This window comes from Eptatretus burgeri, chromosome 8 (assembly GCF_056783735.1).
Source record: "Eptatretus burgeri isolate ZD-2024b chromosome 8, Ebu_testis_v1, whole genome shotgun sequence".
In the NCBI taxonomy this organism is placed as follows: Eukaryota; Metazoa; Chordata; class Myxini; order Myxiniformes; family Myxinidae; genus Eptatretus; species Eptatretus burgeri.
Window position 1 is genome coordinate 4907738 of NC_140968.1, and position 17745 is coordinate 4925482.

Sequence of the window (17745 nt, forward strand, 5' to 3'; positions counted from 1 at the left end):
CGGGAACCAGTCACGGGTGGACCTTTCGGTCTCACCGCGATCGAGCCAATCAGCCCCCGCGTGGGATAGGGTTGCTCGCCAAATTCGAACTACCTAAGTACCCACGCGGAGGGTAGACGGGCGATCGCACCTCGCCGCAGGTCGACTTCGGACACGGGCCATGGCGACCCGTTCCGTACTATCAGAATAACCGAGCGGTGTTATCGTCGACCTCGACGGTTCGATTGGTATCGGGCGTATTCAGCCCACTACCAACCCTTTACGTGAAGCAAGATGGGGGTTCAATGGGGGAAAAAGACGAGCGAGCGGGAGAACAGTTCAACAATAAAGCACGTTTATTCTCGGCACACGGGAAGCACACAAATACAATTCCACCAAATGCACACAAAAAAAGAAAACACAATTCCATTTACACAAAAGCAAACATAAAAGTGAAAACACAGTGCAGAGCTAATACCGACTACCGAGCACACGGCAACACTTATACAATTCTACTTCACAGACGGCGCCGACAACACATACCCAAAACCAAGGAAAAGAAATACCCTCAAGAATGAGGTAGGCCTGGGGCCGAGAGCTGGTCGGGCCTACCCGTCTGGTGATGAGACGGGGAGCGGCGATGGCCCGCAACCCGCGGGCCTCGTGGACAGTGCCTGGCAGGGGGTGGGAACGGGGCCCCCTTGGTCGCACTATCTCAGCGCGGGGGGGGAAACAGGAGGGGGGTTGCTGATGCTCGGGGTATAGAGGATCTTTATTATGTGGGACGGGCGTTCCCACCTCGGCCAGGTCGCGCTGCCGGCCCCCCTCGGGCGCGCAGCTCCTTGCACGACGCGAGCACCCTTCGTCCGACTCGCCGCCTCTCCACAGCTCGTCCCCTCCGTTCCGACTCCAACGCACACGACGAGCAGCTCCACCGCCCGCGAAGTCTTGACTCTCTGTTCCGACTCCTTCCCCTCGTTCCGACTCCTTCGCCTCCGTTCTGCTGACTCTTTCGCTCCGACTTTACGACTTCTTCGTTCCGAACACCGTCCTTTTATCCCCCGTAACTTCGCCTTTGACCCCCTCCCTTTGACCTTTCAACTCGCTCCCCATTGGCCCGACAAAAGTGGGCGTGAAGGCTTTGATCCACAAATTTGCATATATCGATCGCCCTGGGGCGGGCCAATTCGCCCCTCGCTCACCGATTGGACGGCAAAAGTGGGCGTGTGTCGTTTTGGATCCGTTTTGAAGCAGAAAATCCGTGATTTTGTACACGCTGTTCAACGTGCGCCCTACACGAGTCCAGCATCGGTGCCCATGAGTGGCGCGAGATGACGGTGATGCGATGGTGGCGAGTTGCGACGGTAAAGGTCGTGGCGGTTGTGGTGAACGGTGGTTGTGGTCGGTGGTTGATGTTGTGGTTGTGATGGTGGCGATTGGTCCAAAATAAAGATAGTAAAAGAAAAACGCCTATCCTGAAGAGTCGCAGCACGTATAAATGACATGTATTCCCACTAGACAACGGGTTTGGGCCTAACTACACATGCACTTACCGAGATACCTCACCTAAGGGACCTGAATGGTGGTTTGCGAATCTGGTAACCACAACAATATATATATATATATATATATATATATATATATATATATATATATATATATATATATATATATATATATATATATATATATATATATATATATATATATATACAGTATAATATATTGTTACGAATTTGCACCCGCCGGCGTGCAAACTGCCGTTTTCCACTAATAGTAGCAGCTCTCCCACCGAACGGATAATTCGGTCGTGACCTTCCGGAGCAACGCCAGAACCCTGTCATGGGTGGGTCTTCAACCCCACCATGGCCTCGCCAATTTTCTACCCGCGCAGGATTGGGTCAATCGCCGAATCTCGATATACCTAAGTACCCGCGCGGATAGCTAACCGGGAGACCGTACCTCGACGCAGTTCGGCTTGGGACACGAACCGCTTAAGCGGTCCGTTCCGTTCTGCAGTGATAACCGAGCGGGTATTAAAGCCCAACCTCGCCGGATCCGATTCTATTTAACGGATGTTTAAAACCCAGCTATTTATTCCGCGATGCAAGATGGCATTTTCAATAGGGAGAAGACGCAACTAACGGGTTACATTTCAACAAAGCACATTTATTTTTCAATACATATGCAGGCAAAGCAATGAAACAGTCAGACACGTATTCAAAGAAACAAAAGCAATCGCGGGATGGGGACAAAGACACAAGCAAGGGAAAGCACTACGACCGAATACAGTGAGTCCTCGCTTTTCGCAAGGGTTGCGTTCCTGGAAAACCTTATGATAAGCGAAACTGTGTTAAACAAAACATATTTTCTCATAGAAACCAATGTGTTTTTGGCTCGGAATTTTTTGGACATAAACACAAATAAACAAAACTCACTCCTCGAGTCGTGGAGACTTACCCCGAGGCTGGAGGAATGGAGTTGATTGCGGTGGACAAGTCACACTTGCGGAGTGGCAGAATCGTCCCCCTCTTCACTTGACACTGTGCTGTGACTTTCTTCACCAGCGGGAACGGTCTCTTGGCAGCTGGTTGAAAGAGCATCCTGGATGGTGGATGGAGTTGGTGCTGCATCTTTTGGCTTGAAAAATGCATGGAGAGTGGGCTGGATGGCTTTCTTTTTCTCTGCTGCATAACGTTCCTTGTAGCAACAAAGGGCATCATAAACAACACAGCTAAAATCAGTGCTCCTTTCAAGATTTGGATCTTGCTCGATAACAAATTCTGTGGCACTTTCAAACGAGCTGAGGATTTGGCTGAGGTTTTTCATGGTGAGATGCTCGGATGAAGGTGTCACAGCTTCTTCTTCTTCCTCAAGAGCCCACTGCTGTTCCAACTCCATAAGATCTTCATTGCTTAAGGGTTCTGCATGAGACTCCAGTAAGTCATCCACGTCCTCTTCGTCAACCTCTTCAAACCAACCTCCTGCGTCAGGTCTACAATTTGACTTGTAATCAACGGAACATCAGCAAACCCCGTGAAATTGTGGACACACTCGGGCCACACTTTCTTTCACACAGCGTTCATTGTGGAGGCACTCGCCTCCGCCCATGAATCCTCAATGTTTTCCAAAGCCATTTTTATGTTGTATGTTCGCCAAAACTCCTTGATTGATAGCTTGTCCTTATCAGTTTTTTTTGATAATCTGCAGCATGGTATGCTTAACATAATAGGCTTTAAAAGCAGCAATAACTCCCTGATCCATAGGCTGTAAAAGTGAGGTAGTATTTGGTGGTAAAAATACTACCTGCACGTTTTCACACCAGTCTTCCATTTGCTGAGGATGGGCAGGAGCATTGTCTACAAGCAGCAAAGATTTGTTGTCAATGTTGTTCTCCTTGGAGATACTTCTCAACATGATTGGAGAAGTAATTGATCACGTAATCGTGGGTCAATGCCCTAACAAACTACACGCTTTTTCTTGTATCACAGCAAGAGATAAAGGCATGTGATGTTTAGTTTGATCTTCTATCCACACACATAATAAACGCTCCATGTTGTGCATGGCACCATCTCTCATTCTCGTTAGTGTCGTTGCACTCGAACTGGTCGCAATCTGTGATATTGTCTTTATCTTTGCCGAACTTTGAACGATCGAATGTACAGTCGATGCAGCGATTGCTGCGCGCGGCCGATTTCCGTTGTCCCTTCACCTTGTTCATGTCTTTTAATTATATCCAATTTCACCTTCAATGTGACAGCCTTTCGTTGTCGCTTGAAACGAGGTGTGCTCGGCAAAAGACTTGCGGGTCGCTTGGGATTCATACTGGAAGGTATGCAGGCGAGCGTGAAGAGAATACGTACAGTACAGCATACAGTACATGCGCAGTAAAGTGAAAGTATGTTTATGCGCATCCTGTGTGATTGTTGTTTTTTTGCAGGCAGTTTGAAACTTTTTTTTGCGTTTTTTTCCTTGCAATGACATTACGATAGGCATAAAATGTTTGCGATAATTGAAAAATTGGTCATTAAAACTAAATTACGAAAAATGGAAACTACGATATGCGAACTTCCGGTTAGCGAGGACTTACTGTATTATTATTATTATTATTATTTCACAGGCACTTAACAGGTTTTACTTCACAAGACACGGCGCCGCCAACATTCACTCAAAATAAAAGAAAAGACCACCCCCACAGACAGGGGGTCAGACTGGGCCCGTGGGCCTTTATGGCGTGGGACTTGGCTGACCGAAAGGGCCCCACGAGGCTGCGCAGGTTACCTTCCTCGCTGGGGCAACCCAAGACGCTCCTTTCCCACGGCAGCTAGCGTAGCCGCGGTCCGGCCCAGGCCTCGTCCGACGGCCCGGTGATTCGGGCCCAGCCGGCAACGTCTCAGAGGAACGAACGGGCCTTCGCTCTTTCCAAGTTGATGCTCTCGTTAAGAGCCCGCTCGTCCCTCGCGCTGCCTGGACTGTCACGAAGCCCGACCACCTCGGACTGTTCGGAGCTGGTTGGCGAGTCCTCTCCGGCCCGTACTCGAGCGCGTAGGTCTGCGCGGCAGAGCAGGCGGGGCTGCGCTCCCAGCTCGCGTCTCCTCCTGGCGTCCGACCCTCTCCACCGACTGAAGGCTCCAAGCGCCAGGCTCCCCACTTCCGTGCAGCTCTTCGACCGCTCCAGACACTCTCCAGTCCCGACTTGACTCGTTGAACTGGCGCTCTGCGCGGCCTTTTTATAGGGCTGGTGAGATGAGATCTGATCTCCGCCCTCTCACCTCTGACCTCTGACCTCTGCTCGGAAAGCGGACGTGGTAGAAATCACCGGCCCTCTGGATCCGATTCTCCGAGAGCGAAGCTTCCACACAGAGCGGACGTGGTAGAAATCACCGGACTTGCGCTTCGACGAAACCTCCCGTGTCGGTTTGCAGTGACGCTGTTCGCTGGGGACTCACCGCGGCTGGTGCAAAGATGGCGTCGTTTCGGAGACGAAGGTGAGGCGATGTTTGTGGCGTGGAGATGTTGACGGTTGCTGGTGGAGTGGTGAGGATGGTGTGGTTGTTGAGAGGCAAGTGTCGTTGTGATTGGTGTTGTGGTTAAGGGGAGCGATGTTGGTTGCTGTAATGGTGGTGGAGATGTGGTTGGTTCAAAATAACGATAGAAAAACTTACCTCAAAGGATCACAGCTCTGTGACACGAATAATTCCCATTAAACAACGGTGGGAAAATCTAACTGAACACAGACTTACCGGAATAAGTGAACTAAGGAACCTTTATGAGACATTTTCATGAAAGCGGGTCAGGTAACGGTAAAGAACAAACTCAAAAATCAACTTTCTTTGATATTCTCGAAATAGTGCTTGAACCCCTTATAAGACCGAGAAAAATGTTCAAATGATGCCAGCAACGCAGGATCACCATAAGGCCTCTGCACTGACTGGGCAATATATGCTTGATAAAAATTCTCGGACAGTCTTTACCGTTACCTGACCCGCTTTTGTGAAAATGTCCCATATGGTGTTCTGCGAATTTCCACAGCCGTAACACCATATACATAGTCTAGGTTCATGAGAAAGAGCTAGCACACTGAACGGACCAGAAGATACAAACAGGACGTGAAACGCATATGTATGAAGAAGGGAACTCCAAGGAGGAAAAACTGGGAAATTAGGAGGTATTTGGGGGGGGGGTGGTTAATGGGGGTTAAAAAAGATCATGGTTTTGGATTGGGGCCGATCTGAGATGGCGGTGAACAGTTGTATTGAAGACCTGGAGGGAAGAATGAGATTGAAGAGGATGTGAAACTTGAATCCACAGGTGGGGGATAAAAAAGAGAGGAACGAATGAGTGCAGGTGAGCAGTGAACCTGGATTTCGGAACGTTTCACCGAAGAAGGTTTTCGGTGGACTGCAGAAACCTGGGGGAGGGACAAAGCACGGAAAGAGCAGAAAGTAGGTGCAAGAAGATGGAGAGACCACCGACCTGTGTGCGATGACTAAGTGATAAACTCAGATTCATCACGGGGGGGGGGGGGGGGGTTGATTCGACTCAAGTTTGCTGACTCTTTTCAAAGCGGTGCAGGAGATGGCGATCATGACCGACGGTGTATTATTTATTTGATTTACATTGCGTGGTTCACACCACCTCTCTGTCTCTTTCAAATCTTTAATCTCATTCCCATTTTGTTTTTCTTTCTTGTTTTATTTATTATCTTGCCAAAACGAAGTTTTTTGCAAGATATATTAGTCAGCTTGTATGTTTGTTTTTTTTATATTTTTTTTTTTTTTTGTTTGTCTGTAATCACGTTTAAAAAATTCTGCAGAGCACAGTTATCATTGGCAATTTTTGTAACTTCGTATATCAGAGGCCAATAGAGGTCCCTTTCAGCGCATAAAATTTTGAAGGTCGAGGTCAAAGGTCAAGGTCACTGTCGCAAATCAGGGGAGTCGACAAAACCCTTATTTTTTTGAGTAATTTTGATCGGATCGTCTTCAAACTTCATGGGAATATAGTTCATGGTCTGGCGCTCAGCTGATTAATTTTTTGGTGGTGATTGGCCTTGACCTTCATGGTTAGCGCCTCAGGTCAAATTTTCAAGTTTTAGGAACCATATCGTGTAGTACCTCAATTTGAACACCTCGATGAGTGCTTTCTAGATATGTCAAGCTTGATACATTATGACGTCATTTGGTGACGTTATGAGGCAAACGCATATTTTTCATGGTTATTCTGTAGAACGATTCTCATCGGAATCTCTCGTAGGCAGATATTCCTCAAGGAGTCGCTCCTGGTGGATAGCAGCTCTGTTCACCTCAGTGTGACCTGAAAGAAGTCACACGTGGTCACCTTTTGGCAAGATATGGGTCACCCTGCGGGTGACTGGTTTATTTATTTGTTTCCTTTTTCTTACCAGCAATCGATCGCACACCGTTCCTTCATTTCTGAACCAATATTCAAGTTTGACGGACGTACCTTGGTTCAACAAGCCGAGGGTCCTCTTTAATTTTTTTAATTTTTTTTTTATCCTTTTAGGTCCTCATTCAGACATTATGGGGTTAAAGGTGAAACACTAAAAACCACACATTTAGCATTGTCTCCTTGTATTTGATGTCCCTGTGCATACCTCTTGGACATCCTGCCAGTCTGCAATTATACAAAGGTCAAAATGGTAACACATTAAGAGGTTGTTTTCTTGTTTGTTTGTTTGTTTTTTTTTGGTCGCCATGCCTTTCTATGCCTGGTGTTGGCTTAATGGTTAGGGTGGTGGGCTTGGGATCCGAGGATCCTGAGTTCAAATCCCACTTGGCTGTTGAATTAATATCAGGTGGGGTTGACTCTGCCTGTCATCCTTCCGAGGTCGGCAAAATGAGTGCCAGCTTGCTGGTATCCTTTGTCGGAGTGGCGACCCGTCCAGGATTGTGTCCAATCGCCTAGGAGACTGTTTAGGCAGCACAAACGTTCCGCACAGAGTGTGGTCCCGATGAATGGATGGATTCCTTTGTCGTTCACCCATTCCAGACAGTATTTGGTGAGATGATGCATTACCACAGCTCGTACAGATTAATGCAGGTTGATGTTAGTCTTTTGTTTTTTTTGTCATCTTTTGATTTTTACATGGGTGTGGAGGATGGGGAGGAGGGGGGAGGGGTGGCGGTGGAGGTGATTCTGCAATTCTAATTATATTATTGTCATCACTTTAATTATCGCTCTTCTCACAGTTTAAATCTTTAAGATCTCTCTCACTAATACTATTTACTGCCACTCCCACTCCTATAATGGCCTCAATTATGTGCCAGGGAACGTTTATGGCTCAAGCCTTCAAGTAACTAGCTGGCAGATTCCGACTGAAAGTGACTTGGACAGCAATTTGTTACTAGTTCGGGATACCGGCGATAACTCGCTTACTCTTCGTGAAAGTCACCGTGGGATATTTTACGTCCACCGACTTGTGCTAGCAGACGGGACATCCGACTTGATGTCCATCATAAGGGACGGCGTCACGGCGCACTTCGTGACGCAACGCCCGACCTGCGAAGCACCGGTTGATAGCATGGGGTCGGGAATCGGATCCCGACGAGACAGCTCAAAGGTAAGTGTGCCTTTGGCCGAAGGTTAAACTGTGTAGTTTCCTGTGAAAACTTGGTCCAACACACCGGAACTCATGGAAATGTAAAGATCCGGAGAGAAACGTTAACTGTAGTCGTTTGCATTTATTTATTGTTGCAGGAGATGGTAGTCATTTGGGGGTCGAAGGTGAGGAGGGCGATCCTGCAGACCTGTGTTGTGGCTTGTATGGCCGCGTTGCTTCTGTGGATCTCGGCTTTCCTGTACGGTGCCTTCTATTCGTCGTACATGCCAGCCGTCAGCTTTGCCACTCCGGTTCACTTTATATTCCGGTTGGTTTCCGACGGAGGCTCTTGGTGTTCTGTGCAAAACGAATGTTGTCTTTTGCAATTTTATTTCGCTCCATCACTCGCAATGACTGTTTTTAGTGATATGACGTCACATTGCAGCAATTTATTGGTGGGTGATGATAATTTATAATCTGTGTTGTCGTGGGGAGGGCAGTATGATATTAATTTTGACTCGTAATAACAATATCACTAACTTGTGATGCTTGTGATTATGGACGATGGTTTAAAGCTTTAGCTTCTGCTTATCCATTCCAATAATTTCCTGTTTGTATGTGTGCATCAGGAGTGACTGTGAGTCGAGAAACGAATTGTGTTCCTTCCCCGTTGCAAATGTTTCCTTCCTTCGAGATGGAAGGGACAAGGTAATGCCCTGCGCCCCTTCACCCGCTTAAATTTAATGAAGCTATCAGGCTTGAAAGTGATTCCAAAGGCTAATTTTGCCGAGCTGTTGCTGCTGCTGCTGCTGCTGTGTGAGGTGCAGAAATGTATACCGAGCCAACATTGCATAAATGTTGTGGCTGCAGGTGTTGTTTCCTGGGACTCCATACAGCATCACTTTGGACTTGGACCTACCTGAGTCTCTGACCAATCAGCAACTGGGAATGTTCATTGTTACCATGACGACATATGCGAATGGTGGCAAGGCCCTCCTGACTGCAACCAAATCGGTACGTTGTACTGTTATCTAAATAATTCGAATTAAAACGTCCATAAAGTTACAACAAGCACCATCATGATGCTGTGGTAGTACCTTGGAGTCACCCCTGATGGCGACCTCACGTTCCGAGAACACCTAAAACGGTCAAGACCAGGGTAAACGTCATCCGGAAACTGGTGGGTACCAGCTTGGGATCGAGTGCACGCACTCGTCGCACTGCGAGCCTTGCTCTTGTGTACTCTGCAGCGGAATACTGTTCTCCTGTTTGGACAGAGAGCAGCCACACAAAACACTTGGACACTGTCCTGTAAACACTGATGCGAATCAATCAGAGGTACAATGGAATCGATACCCGTGCAGTGGCTCCCAGTCCCGTGTCACCTCCCACCCCCCAACGTGTGTCGGAAGGCAAGACTGCTGAGGGAATTTGACTGCATCAAAACCAACCCAGAGCTTCCAATCCATGAAGACCTGTTGAATCTTTATATTTGATCTTATTTTTAAAGTCCAAATTCTGGTGATTAATGGATTCTCTTTTTGTCCCAAAATTGATGAAGACTTGTTGAATTATTGTTTTCTCAATGTCCCTTGGCATGGCTGACAATTACCAATTTATTTTGACTAATGGTTATCGTCGTTGATGATGTTGATTTGCTCCACACACTTCTGCTCGAACAGGCCCACAGCATGGAGATAGCTGATCGATCTCCCAGGAGCAACCCAGATGCATGGTTTTATTCCTTGGTATTTAATCAGCAATAGGCCTCACTAGAGAGCTCGAAGGTAGCATGTTCACCTTTTGATATTGACCTCCGCCACCGAAGGTGAAGGAAGTTGTGTTTTCACCCCTTTCTGTCTGTTTGACTGTTTGTGTACAAGATATCTCAAAAGGCTGTGGACGGATCCGGATGAAATTTTGTGGACAGGGTTGGGTGTGTGACAAGGACGAACTGATTTAGATTTTAGTGAAGATCCGGATCCGGATCCGGATCCAACTACCAGAATTTTTTCAGTGATTCTTCACCATTGAGAGATAGGGCCAAAAACGATATAGTGCTTTATAGCATGAAATGTCAAACATGTCTTGGGCCCGATATGTTCTCATGGATCAGGCATTACGTGGCGGAGGCATGCGCTCGACCGAGTACCCTTCCAGTTCTAATCTGGATACAATTCATTGACCAACTACTGTAAACCATCATCCTGCTCGGCTGTTTTGCAAGCTGGGGGTCGCATTGATCAGTCTGCCACCATTCAAAGGGGACATTAAGCCAGCTGTCCTGCGTGCCATCAATGAACGACTGAACTTCCTCAAGAGGATTGTTAAGAAAGTATATAGGAGTGTTTGCCAAACGGTCCTTTCAGAGAGAGAGAGATAGAGAGATCTCTCGTGAGATTACCCTGGATTGAAAGAAGTATTCCAAGTGTTTGACCAACTTGTGATTTTAGATCTACATTTCCATATTCACACACTTAACTCAATGGGATTTGTTCAAATCTTTCACTCTTAATCTATTAATTTGTCATAAATACTGCGCTAAATTATATCACACAAAACCATGTCCAAATTCTAGATTCCTGCCTTTATTTACTGAGGCACCGCATCATCCACAAAGCTGCAACTCAAGAACTGATGCGCACCTGTCGCCAGTTGCTGCATGTGTGCAAATTGATGAAACGACCACAGATGTGTACCTTTGTGTACTGTGTATCTTTAAGTTGGTAGTCCACCACTGGTGACTTGCTTGATGTTTTTTTGTTTTTTTTTTCAAGGCGATGTTGCACTACCGCTCATGGTTGCTGCAGATCATGGAAACCCTGTTCTTTGCTCCACTCTTTCTTACGAGGCTTGTTGAGCAGAAGCAGCTCATGGAGGTGCTACTCTTCTCGAATTACCAGCAGGACGCTGTGAGTTCATCAAGTGATACCGCGTTGTGCTGCTGCAGTGTAAACTTGACCTGTTGTAGGTTTCCTGTACGTGTCTCGTACACACCAGCCCGTGACTGTGCTGTACTGGACGTCATGTCTTGTATCACGTGGCTATCGTATGCAGCAGCCGTATGATTTGAACTAATAAAAAAACGTAACTCTGTGCCCGTTGTACTCTGTTTACAGTACTTGCCCACAATTGGTGCTGTGATTGAGATTCAGATCAAGAGGATCGAGATATACTCTGCTTTCCTTCGTGTTCACGCTCATTTCACCGGTTTGAGGTTGGTTTATAGCACGTTCCATTCTCGAGCCGATGTTCAGCTCATTATGGCGTGTGCATTTGTATTAAAAATCCTCTAACGAGCAAATCGAGATGGTCCATAATGGCAGCAGGACCGAACTCTGTGCGAAATTGCTTCCTGTACTCGTTCTGACCGACGTAAAGCACACTGCTGAATTGTAATGAGAAGCGAACCAAAATGAAAAAGTTACCTGAAGAGGTAATGGGGTGAGTTTAAGTCACCAAGATGAAAATGAGAGCTGCAGTAGTTGCGGTGTAATGTTTTGAGGGTTGTTCAAACTTGACCTGGACTCTTGTTTCTAAGAGTAATGCAATGTGGTGTGGTGTACGAGAACACGTCGGGGTGATAACATTCCTTGGATGTCTGCACTTTATTGGAAGAAGGGAATTTGTCTTTGCAGTATCGCTAACCAACACGCGTAATCATGTTTCCTGCTTTTAATCCATCCATCGGGACCGTACTCGGTGCAGAGCATTGGTGCTGCTTCAGCAGTCTCCTTGGCTATTAGGCACAATCCTGGACGGGTCGCCACTCCGACACAGGATACCAGCAAGCTGGCACTCATTTTGCCGACCTCGGAAGGATGACAGGCCGAGTTAACCCCACCTGGTATTAATTCAACAGCTGAGCAGGATTTGAATTCAGGACCCGAGGATCCCAAGCCCACCACCCTAACCATTAAGCCAACACCAGGCATTTCTTTTTAATGCACATGCTTAAATTCAAGATGGTGTTCAGTGAGATGGCAAATAGGGTACAACTGAAATTATGACGACATTTCTGGTGAACGGAAATGATCACGTTTACAAATAAAGAAGCCCCTACAGGTCAGGGGGATCAACATTCAGGTGGATTGTTCAGTAAGGTTATAATTCAGCCATGGGTCCTTGTGTGGAGACCAACTTTGAAGGTTAAAGCACAACGGATGTTGCTAGTTAAACTCGATGCGAGCCACACTTTGCTATAAGCTCAACGTACTGTTCTGATAAATGGAACATGTCCTTCAAATATGGAAAATATTACTGTCTCAACCTGTCACTCTGGCACCAAGCCTGGTGTTGGCTTAATGGTTAGGATGGTGGGCTTGGGATCCTAGGTTCCTGAGTTCGAGCCCCGTTGGCTGCTGATTTAACACAAGGTGGGGTTGATTCAGCCTGTCATCCTTCTGAGGTCGGTGAAATGAGTACCAGTGTACTGATGTAGGGGCACAGCATGGAGAGACAGACAGACAGACAGACAGCGAGACAGCCACAGACAAGACCTGCAGACGTTTCACTGGCCCAGATTGTGGATGGGAATAACCACAGCAATGCTCCCATTAATATTCTTATTTGCAATGGTGATACCTCTTAACATGAGTGTGTACCAGCACTTGCATGTCAAACTGCCATGTTCACCAGCTGTCCTTGAGTGCAGGACTGCAGGTAGTGCAGTGCAGTGCAGTTCATTATGGGACGTATAATCAACGATGCCATATATATATATATATATATAAAATATTTGATTTCTCCATTCAAAGTATAAATTGCATTCTCTTGCCAATGTCTGCCATTCTTGTTTGTTTGTTTGTTTGTTCGTTTGCTTTTTTGTTTCAAGGATCCATTAGTAAAGGCTTTGCATTGAAGGCCAGAGGACAAATATTGCCTTGAGCGAGACCGAAGGTGCGGCAACAGCTCTCAGCCGCTTGCATTCTTCTGCAACAACTGTGGATTTCAGTGATACCTTTTGTGGGTTGTGCATTTCAGTGAGGCCTTGACACTTTTGCAGCTTTCTCTGTATCTATTCTTGCAGCCACATTTAATGAGTTCAGAGCACGATTGTGGTGCTTCTGGAAGGGTGGTCCAGAGTGGTGTCCACCCTGCAGTGTCCTTCCTCCAACTCCAGTCTGACTGGCTTGAAAGCTGAGGGTCAGGAGTCACTGCATGGATCTTCAGTGCAATGTACAGTGGAAGTGGCATTTCACGATCATGGTTGTGATGAACTGTTCCAGGGAATTGGCAGCACGTCCATGTTTCATACTGCGGAACCTCAGGAACTGAGATATGGAGAGAGCTACTGTCATGATGTTCTCGGTGAGAACTTGCGTTTGATGTTTAGACTCCTTGGTATGATGTTGACACAAGCCAACAGGGTTGGTGGTACAGCACCTTCCTGAGATCCTTGCTCGAATGAACCATCGAATGAGTACTTTCGAACATTTATCTGTGAATGACTTGTGCTGCTCGTGCCAAATGCAATGCATTGTTATCATGGTCACAGGCCTTTCTAACAGCACCACCAATGTCATCATCAAATGTAAGAAGTATACCTCTCCCCTGTGAATGTGCCCGTACATCGGGAAACTCAGATAGTCATTCCATTTTTAACCTTTTGCTGTGAATTCGGTCCTCAGCATCATTAACGCACATCCGTTCCAGACAGGTCTTGCACATCCCTGCTAGATCCGCTAGCGAGAAGACTGAAGACAACATCTTTGTCCGTGCAAAAGTTTTCTATGTTGGCCACTAACTCTGCAAATGCAATGCTGTGGAGATGAGCATCTGGATCCCGATCAGCTCCTGTGCTGTCAGCAGCTCTCGCTCTATTGTAGTTTCACAAGGCATCTGTGATGGTAATGTGGTACTTAGCCTCAATGGCATCTATGTTCCCAGATGTGAGGTTGGCCATCAGCGTAGTGTTTTCTTATTCCATTGTACACCTCTGAACCTTTGAATCATCGTCGTAGGTGGAAGCTTCATTGAAGCCTTCAGAGCCAGCTGACTCGTCACAGATGAAAGATATGGGCTCTGTGAGATATACACTGCTCGGGCTTAAACAAGTGTACCCAGCTGATAAAGTCCCAGCATTATGTTCCTCTGTAGTCGTTCAAGATTTGTTTGATTAAACTTCAAACAACATGTTTTATGCCAACCATCAGAGTGCCATCGTTATTGTGGCCTCTATGCCATACCCATCACGAGTCTTCCGATGTCTATATCCATTGGCATCTTCCCATATTTAGCTGGAAACGGCAAAACTTCCCCGGTGTGCTCCTGACAAAGTACACAGAGCTCCAAATTAGTCGTGCAAGCTAGCTCGGGGTGCTTGGATGCAGGTGTCGTGGGATCTACCTGGAAGTGCCATTTTTCCATGATGATTGGAGCTAGAGGAGGAGGAACCGAGGCCAGGGAAAGCAAGTTGTGTGCTAATATTTTCTAGACAGATGGCCACCACTCACTACTCGATACTTTGTTTTTTTTTCCGCAGGGGTGCCGGGGTGCTCAACATGCAGAAGGGACTACGATAGTCTACAAAACACAAGTGTATCACAATGATGTTAGCATAGCATACTACACAGTATCACAAGTTGAGAACACGTATGAGAGATTAATAAAGGCTGTTGACCTCGTGTCACCATTATTGTACGGTACATGTGGTTCCTACAACATAATTTTTTGGAGACAGACCACCACCAAAGCCTCCACAGAAGTAGTTCACTGTTTCAATTGGACACACACTCTGATGCAGGGTACAGATTCGCATTGTTCGAGGTCACTCGCCTCTTAATTTCAATCCAGGTCAAACATCATTCTTCAATATGATTCAAAGGTCTGGAAGACAGATCAAAACAAAGAACCTCGCGCAACAAAGTGTATAATTTATATATTTTTGCATCAGGTTAATATGACTTAATTGCTGAAAGACCGAATTCTCATCCTGCAAAGGTCGTTCTTGGTCAAATCCAAGATGGCCCCATAATGGACACGTTTTTAATCACAAAATTCATAATCCTTTTGCTTAACTGCCGTATCATTTAACACTCACACCAGAGCTGTTAACACTTTTTGGGTTAGCCTCACTTTTTGTCTCCTCCATTGTGGTCATCATCTATACGACGGACTGCGATCAATCGGCAACAAGGGAATTCTTTTTGTTGCAGCTTCTAAAGCTCACGAATTGCATCAAGATGGTGCTTTCTTTGTTTTGTGTTTTTCTGTTATTTTCCACTTCTTGTCCCCGTTGATGTCGGATTTGAGTCAAACTCGAGTTCATATTTTGCTTGGACTTGGACTCCAGACGCGGGTGGTGTTCTGTGACTCAATAATTTGATAACTTTATTGAGTCTATTGTAATAATGATTACCTTCACCAGCGAAAGAGGATGGAGTTTGTGTTTTTCACATCTGTCTGTCCTGTCTGTCTGTCTGTCTCTGTCTCTGTGAGCAGAATATCTCAAAATTTATGGACGTTTGGATTCAGACTAAATTTGGTGGACAGGTTGGGTGTGTGACGAGGATGATTTCATTAGATTTTGCTGAAGATTCGGATGTGGATACGAGAACTTTTTTTAACTTTTAAAGTGATTCTTCACCATTGAGAGGGAGGGTCAAAAACGATACAAAGAATGATGTCTCAATAAGGTTGTGGATGAGTTATGACAAAACTTGGTGGATGAGTTGGGTAGGTGACTTGAACAAGCTGATTCAATTTTGGTGTGTGACAAAGCCAACTGGTCCAGATGCAGATCCGGCCTATCGGTGGGCTCGAAAATGTAAACTGTTCAGCCTGGCAGAGTTATGCGCTCTATGCCGTTCTAGTTACCTCCACCAGCAAAGGTGGAGGAGGTTATGTTTTCACCCCTCTCTGTCTCTCTGTTTGTTTGTGTGCTGGATATCTCAAAAAGTTTGGGACGGATTCGGACGAAACTTGGTGGACAGGTTGGGAGTGTGGCGAGGACCAATTGATTCGATTTTGGTGAAGATCCAAATCCAGATCTGGATATGATAATTATTTAATTTTCAATCTGGTTCTTCACTATTGAGAGACAGGGCCAAAAACGATATCTTGCGCGCTATCTCAAAAATGTATTGGACCCGATATGTTCTCGTGGATCAGGCATTGCGTGGTGGAGGTGTGCGCTCTACTGAGTGCCCTCCTAGTAGGTTATGGAACACACCCTGGGGTCTGTATTTTTTTGTTTTATCTTCATCTAATTTATTTTTAATATCTTCGGGTCCTGGGCAGCTGCTCTATTTGCCCTGCCCTTAATTCATCCCACCATTGGTATATGTCAATGTAAATGAAAGGAGGGACTTTATCATTTAAAGTTTTTACAATACAATGGGCCTACAATCGCACTATTTTATTGTTTATCAATACGAAGGCTTGTTAAATACAGGAAACAAAGGACACGTTCAGGCCACGACATTGAACTTTCATAATACCTCTTTTGGCTTCATAGTTCACAAAATCTAAAACAATTAAACCATTCAGATCTTCACCAAAATCGAATCGATTTGTCCTTGTCATATCCAATCTGTCCACCGAATTTCGGCTAAATCTGCCATAACCTTTTGAGATATCCTGCTCAGCAGAGACAAACACGCAGACAGACTGGTGAAAACATAACCTCCGTCCACCTTTGCTGGTGGAGGTAAATTAGTTCACGGGGATTATCAATCACCGCACATGACACAATCTTATTGCGTTGCAGCGGCTCTAATAGTAACACTCACTCCCTCGGGTAGGGTCAGTAGTTCAACCACTTGCATACACTATTCTCTTTGGTGCTGTGCAATTCACATTTGTGTGGAGAGAATTGTGGTCCTCCTCCCACCCTGAATCCCCTCAGAGTATTCTTGTGTTTTTTTTAACCCTTTGAACCCTGAGCTCCTTGGACTTTCGGCTCCCCAGCCCTGGGCTCCCTGGAGAAAAATCCGGCCATTCAGGTATATGGAGGTTTGAATAGCGGCTGGTAAAACGGCCGCTCGGGTTGAAAGGGTTAACCACCGAAACCAACACCCCTCGCACAACCACCATTTTTCAATTCATTCCATCCAACAGTTGAGGAATGCATTGAAGTCAAACAAATACACAAACACACTCCTCAAATTTGTGTGTGTGTGTGTGTGTGTGTGTGTGTGTGTGTGTGTGTGTGTGTGTGTGTGTGTGTGTGTGTGTGTGTGTGTGTGTGTGTGTGTGTGTGTGTATGTGTGTGTATATGTATGTACTATTAAAGGTGCCCGTCTTGGACGGGCGTCACTGGCAACATATGGTAAAAGACAGATAGCATGAATGTATTTTAAACAATATATTATATCATTTTTATCCATTGATAAAAATCATTCAGGTTTTCCCCTTTGACTGTCCCGCAGTAGCTCCACTTCAATGACATTACCACGTAGTTTAGTGACTACACAACGTGTACCATTCGTGAGTTCCAGAGGATCCATAGAGCGCATTAAAATTACAGGGCACCCTACTTTAAAGTGATCCAAAAGGCCAGATCAGTTTCGTGTACATATTCATATCTTATAGATTTTAGCTGGCCGGATCAGTTTCGTCTACAAATTCATATCTTGTAGATTTTAGCTGATTCTGAAACTGTTAACAGCATGTCGATCGGATGGTTCTGTGATTTTCTACGGTAGTAAACAGAAGTACGACTTAAGCCTGTACGCCACTATGCGGAGACCCGAGGACCTAAT

The 17745-nt window shown here is 45.9% G+C and overlaps 1 protein-coding gene across 5 annotated transcripts in view; it reads left to right on the top strand.

Moving 5' to 3' along the window:
- The window catches only part of BSCL2 (BSCL2 lipid droplet biogenesis associated, seipin), a 37616-nt gene that overhangs the window by 16762 nt on the left and 3109 nt on the right, over window positions 1-17745 (top strand). For all 5 annotated transcript variants that reach the window (XM_085890739.1, XM_085890740.1, XM_085890741.1 and 2 more), the window contains 5 exons: window positions 8200-8369; window positions 8671-8749; window positions 8912-9055; window positions 10819-10953; window positions 11161-11258. In XM_085890739.1, coding sequence (XP_085746865.1) covers window positions 8200-8369; window positions 8671-8749; window positions 8912-9055; window positions 10819-10953; window positions 11161-11258 — 626 coding nt within the window. The remainder of the gene's footprint in view (window positions 1-8199; window positions 8370-8670; window positions 8750-8911; window positions 9056-10818; window positions 10954-11160; window positions 11259-17745) is intronic.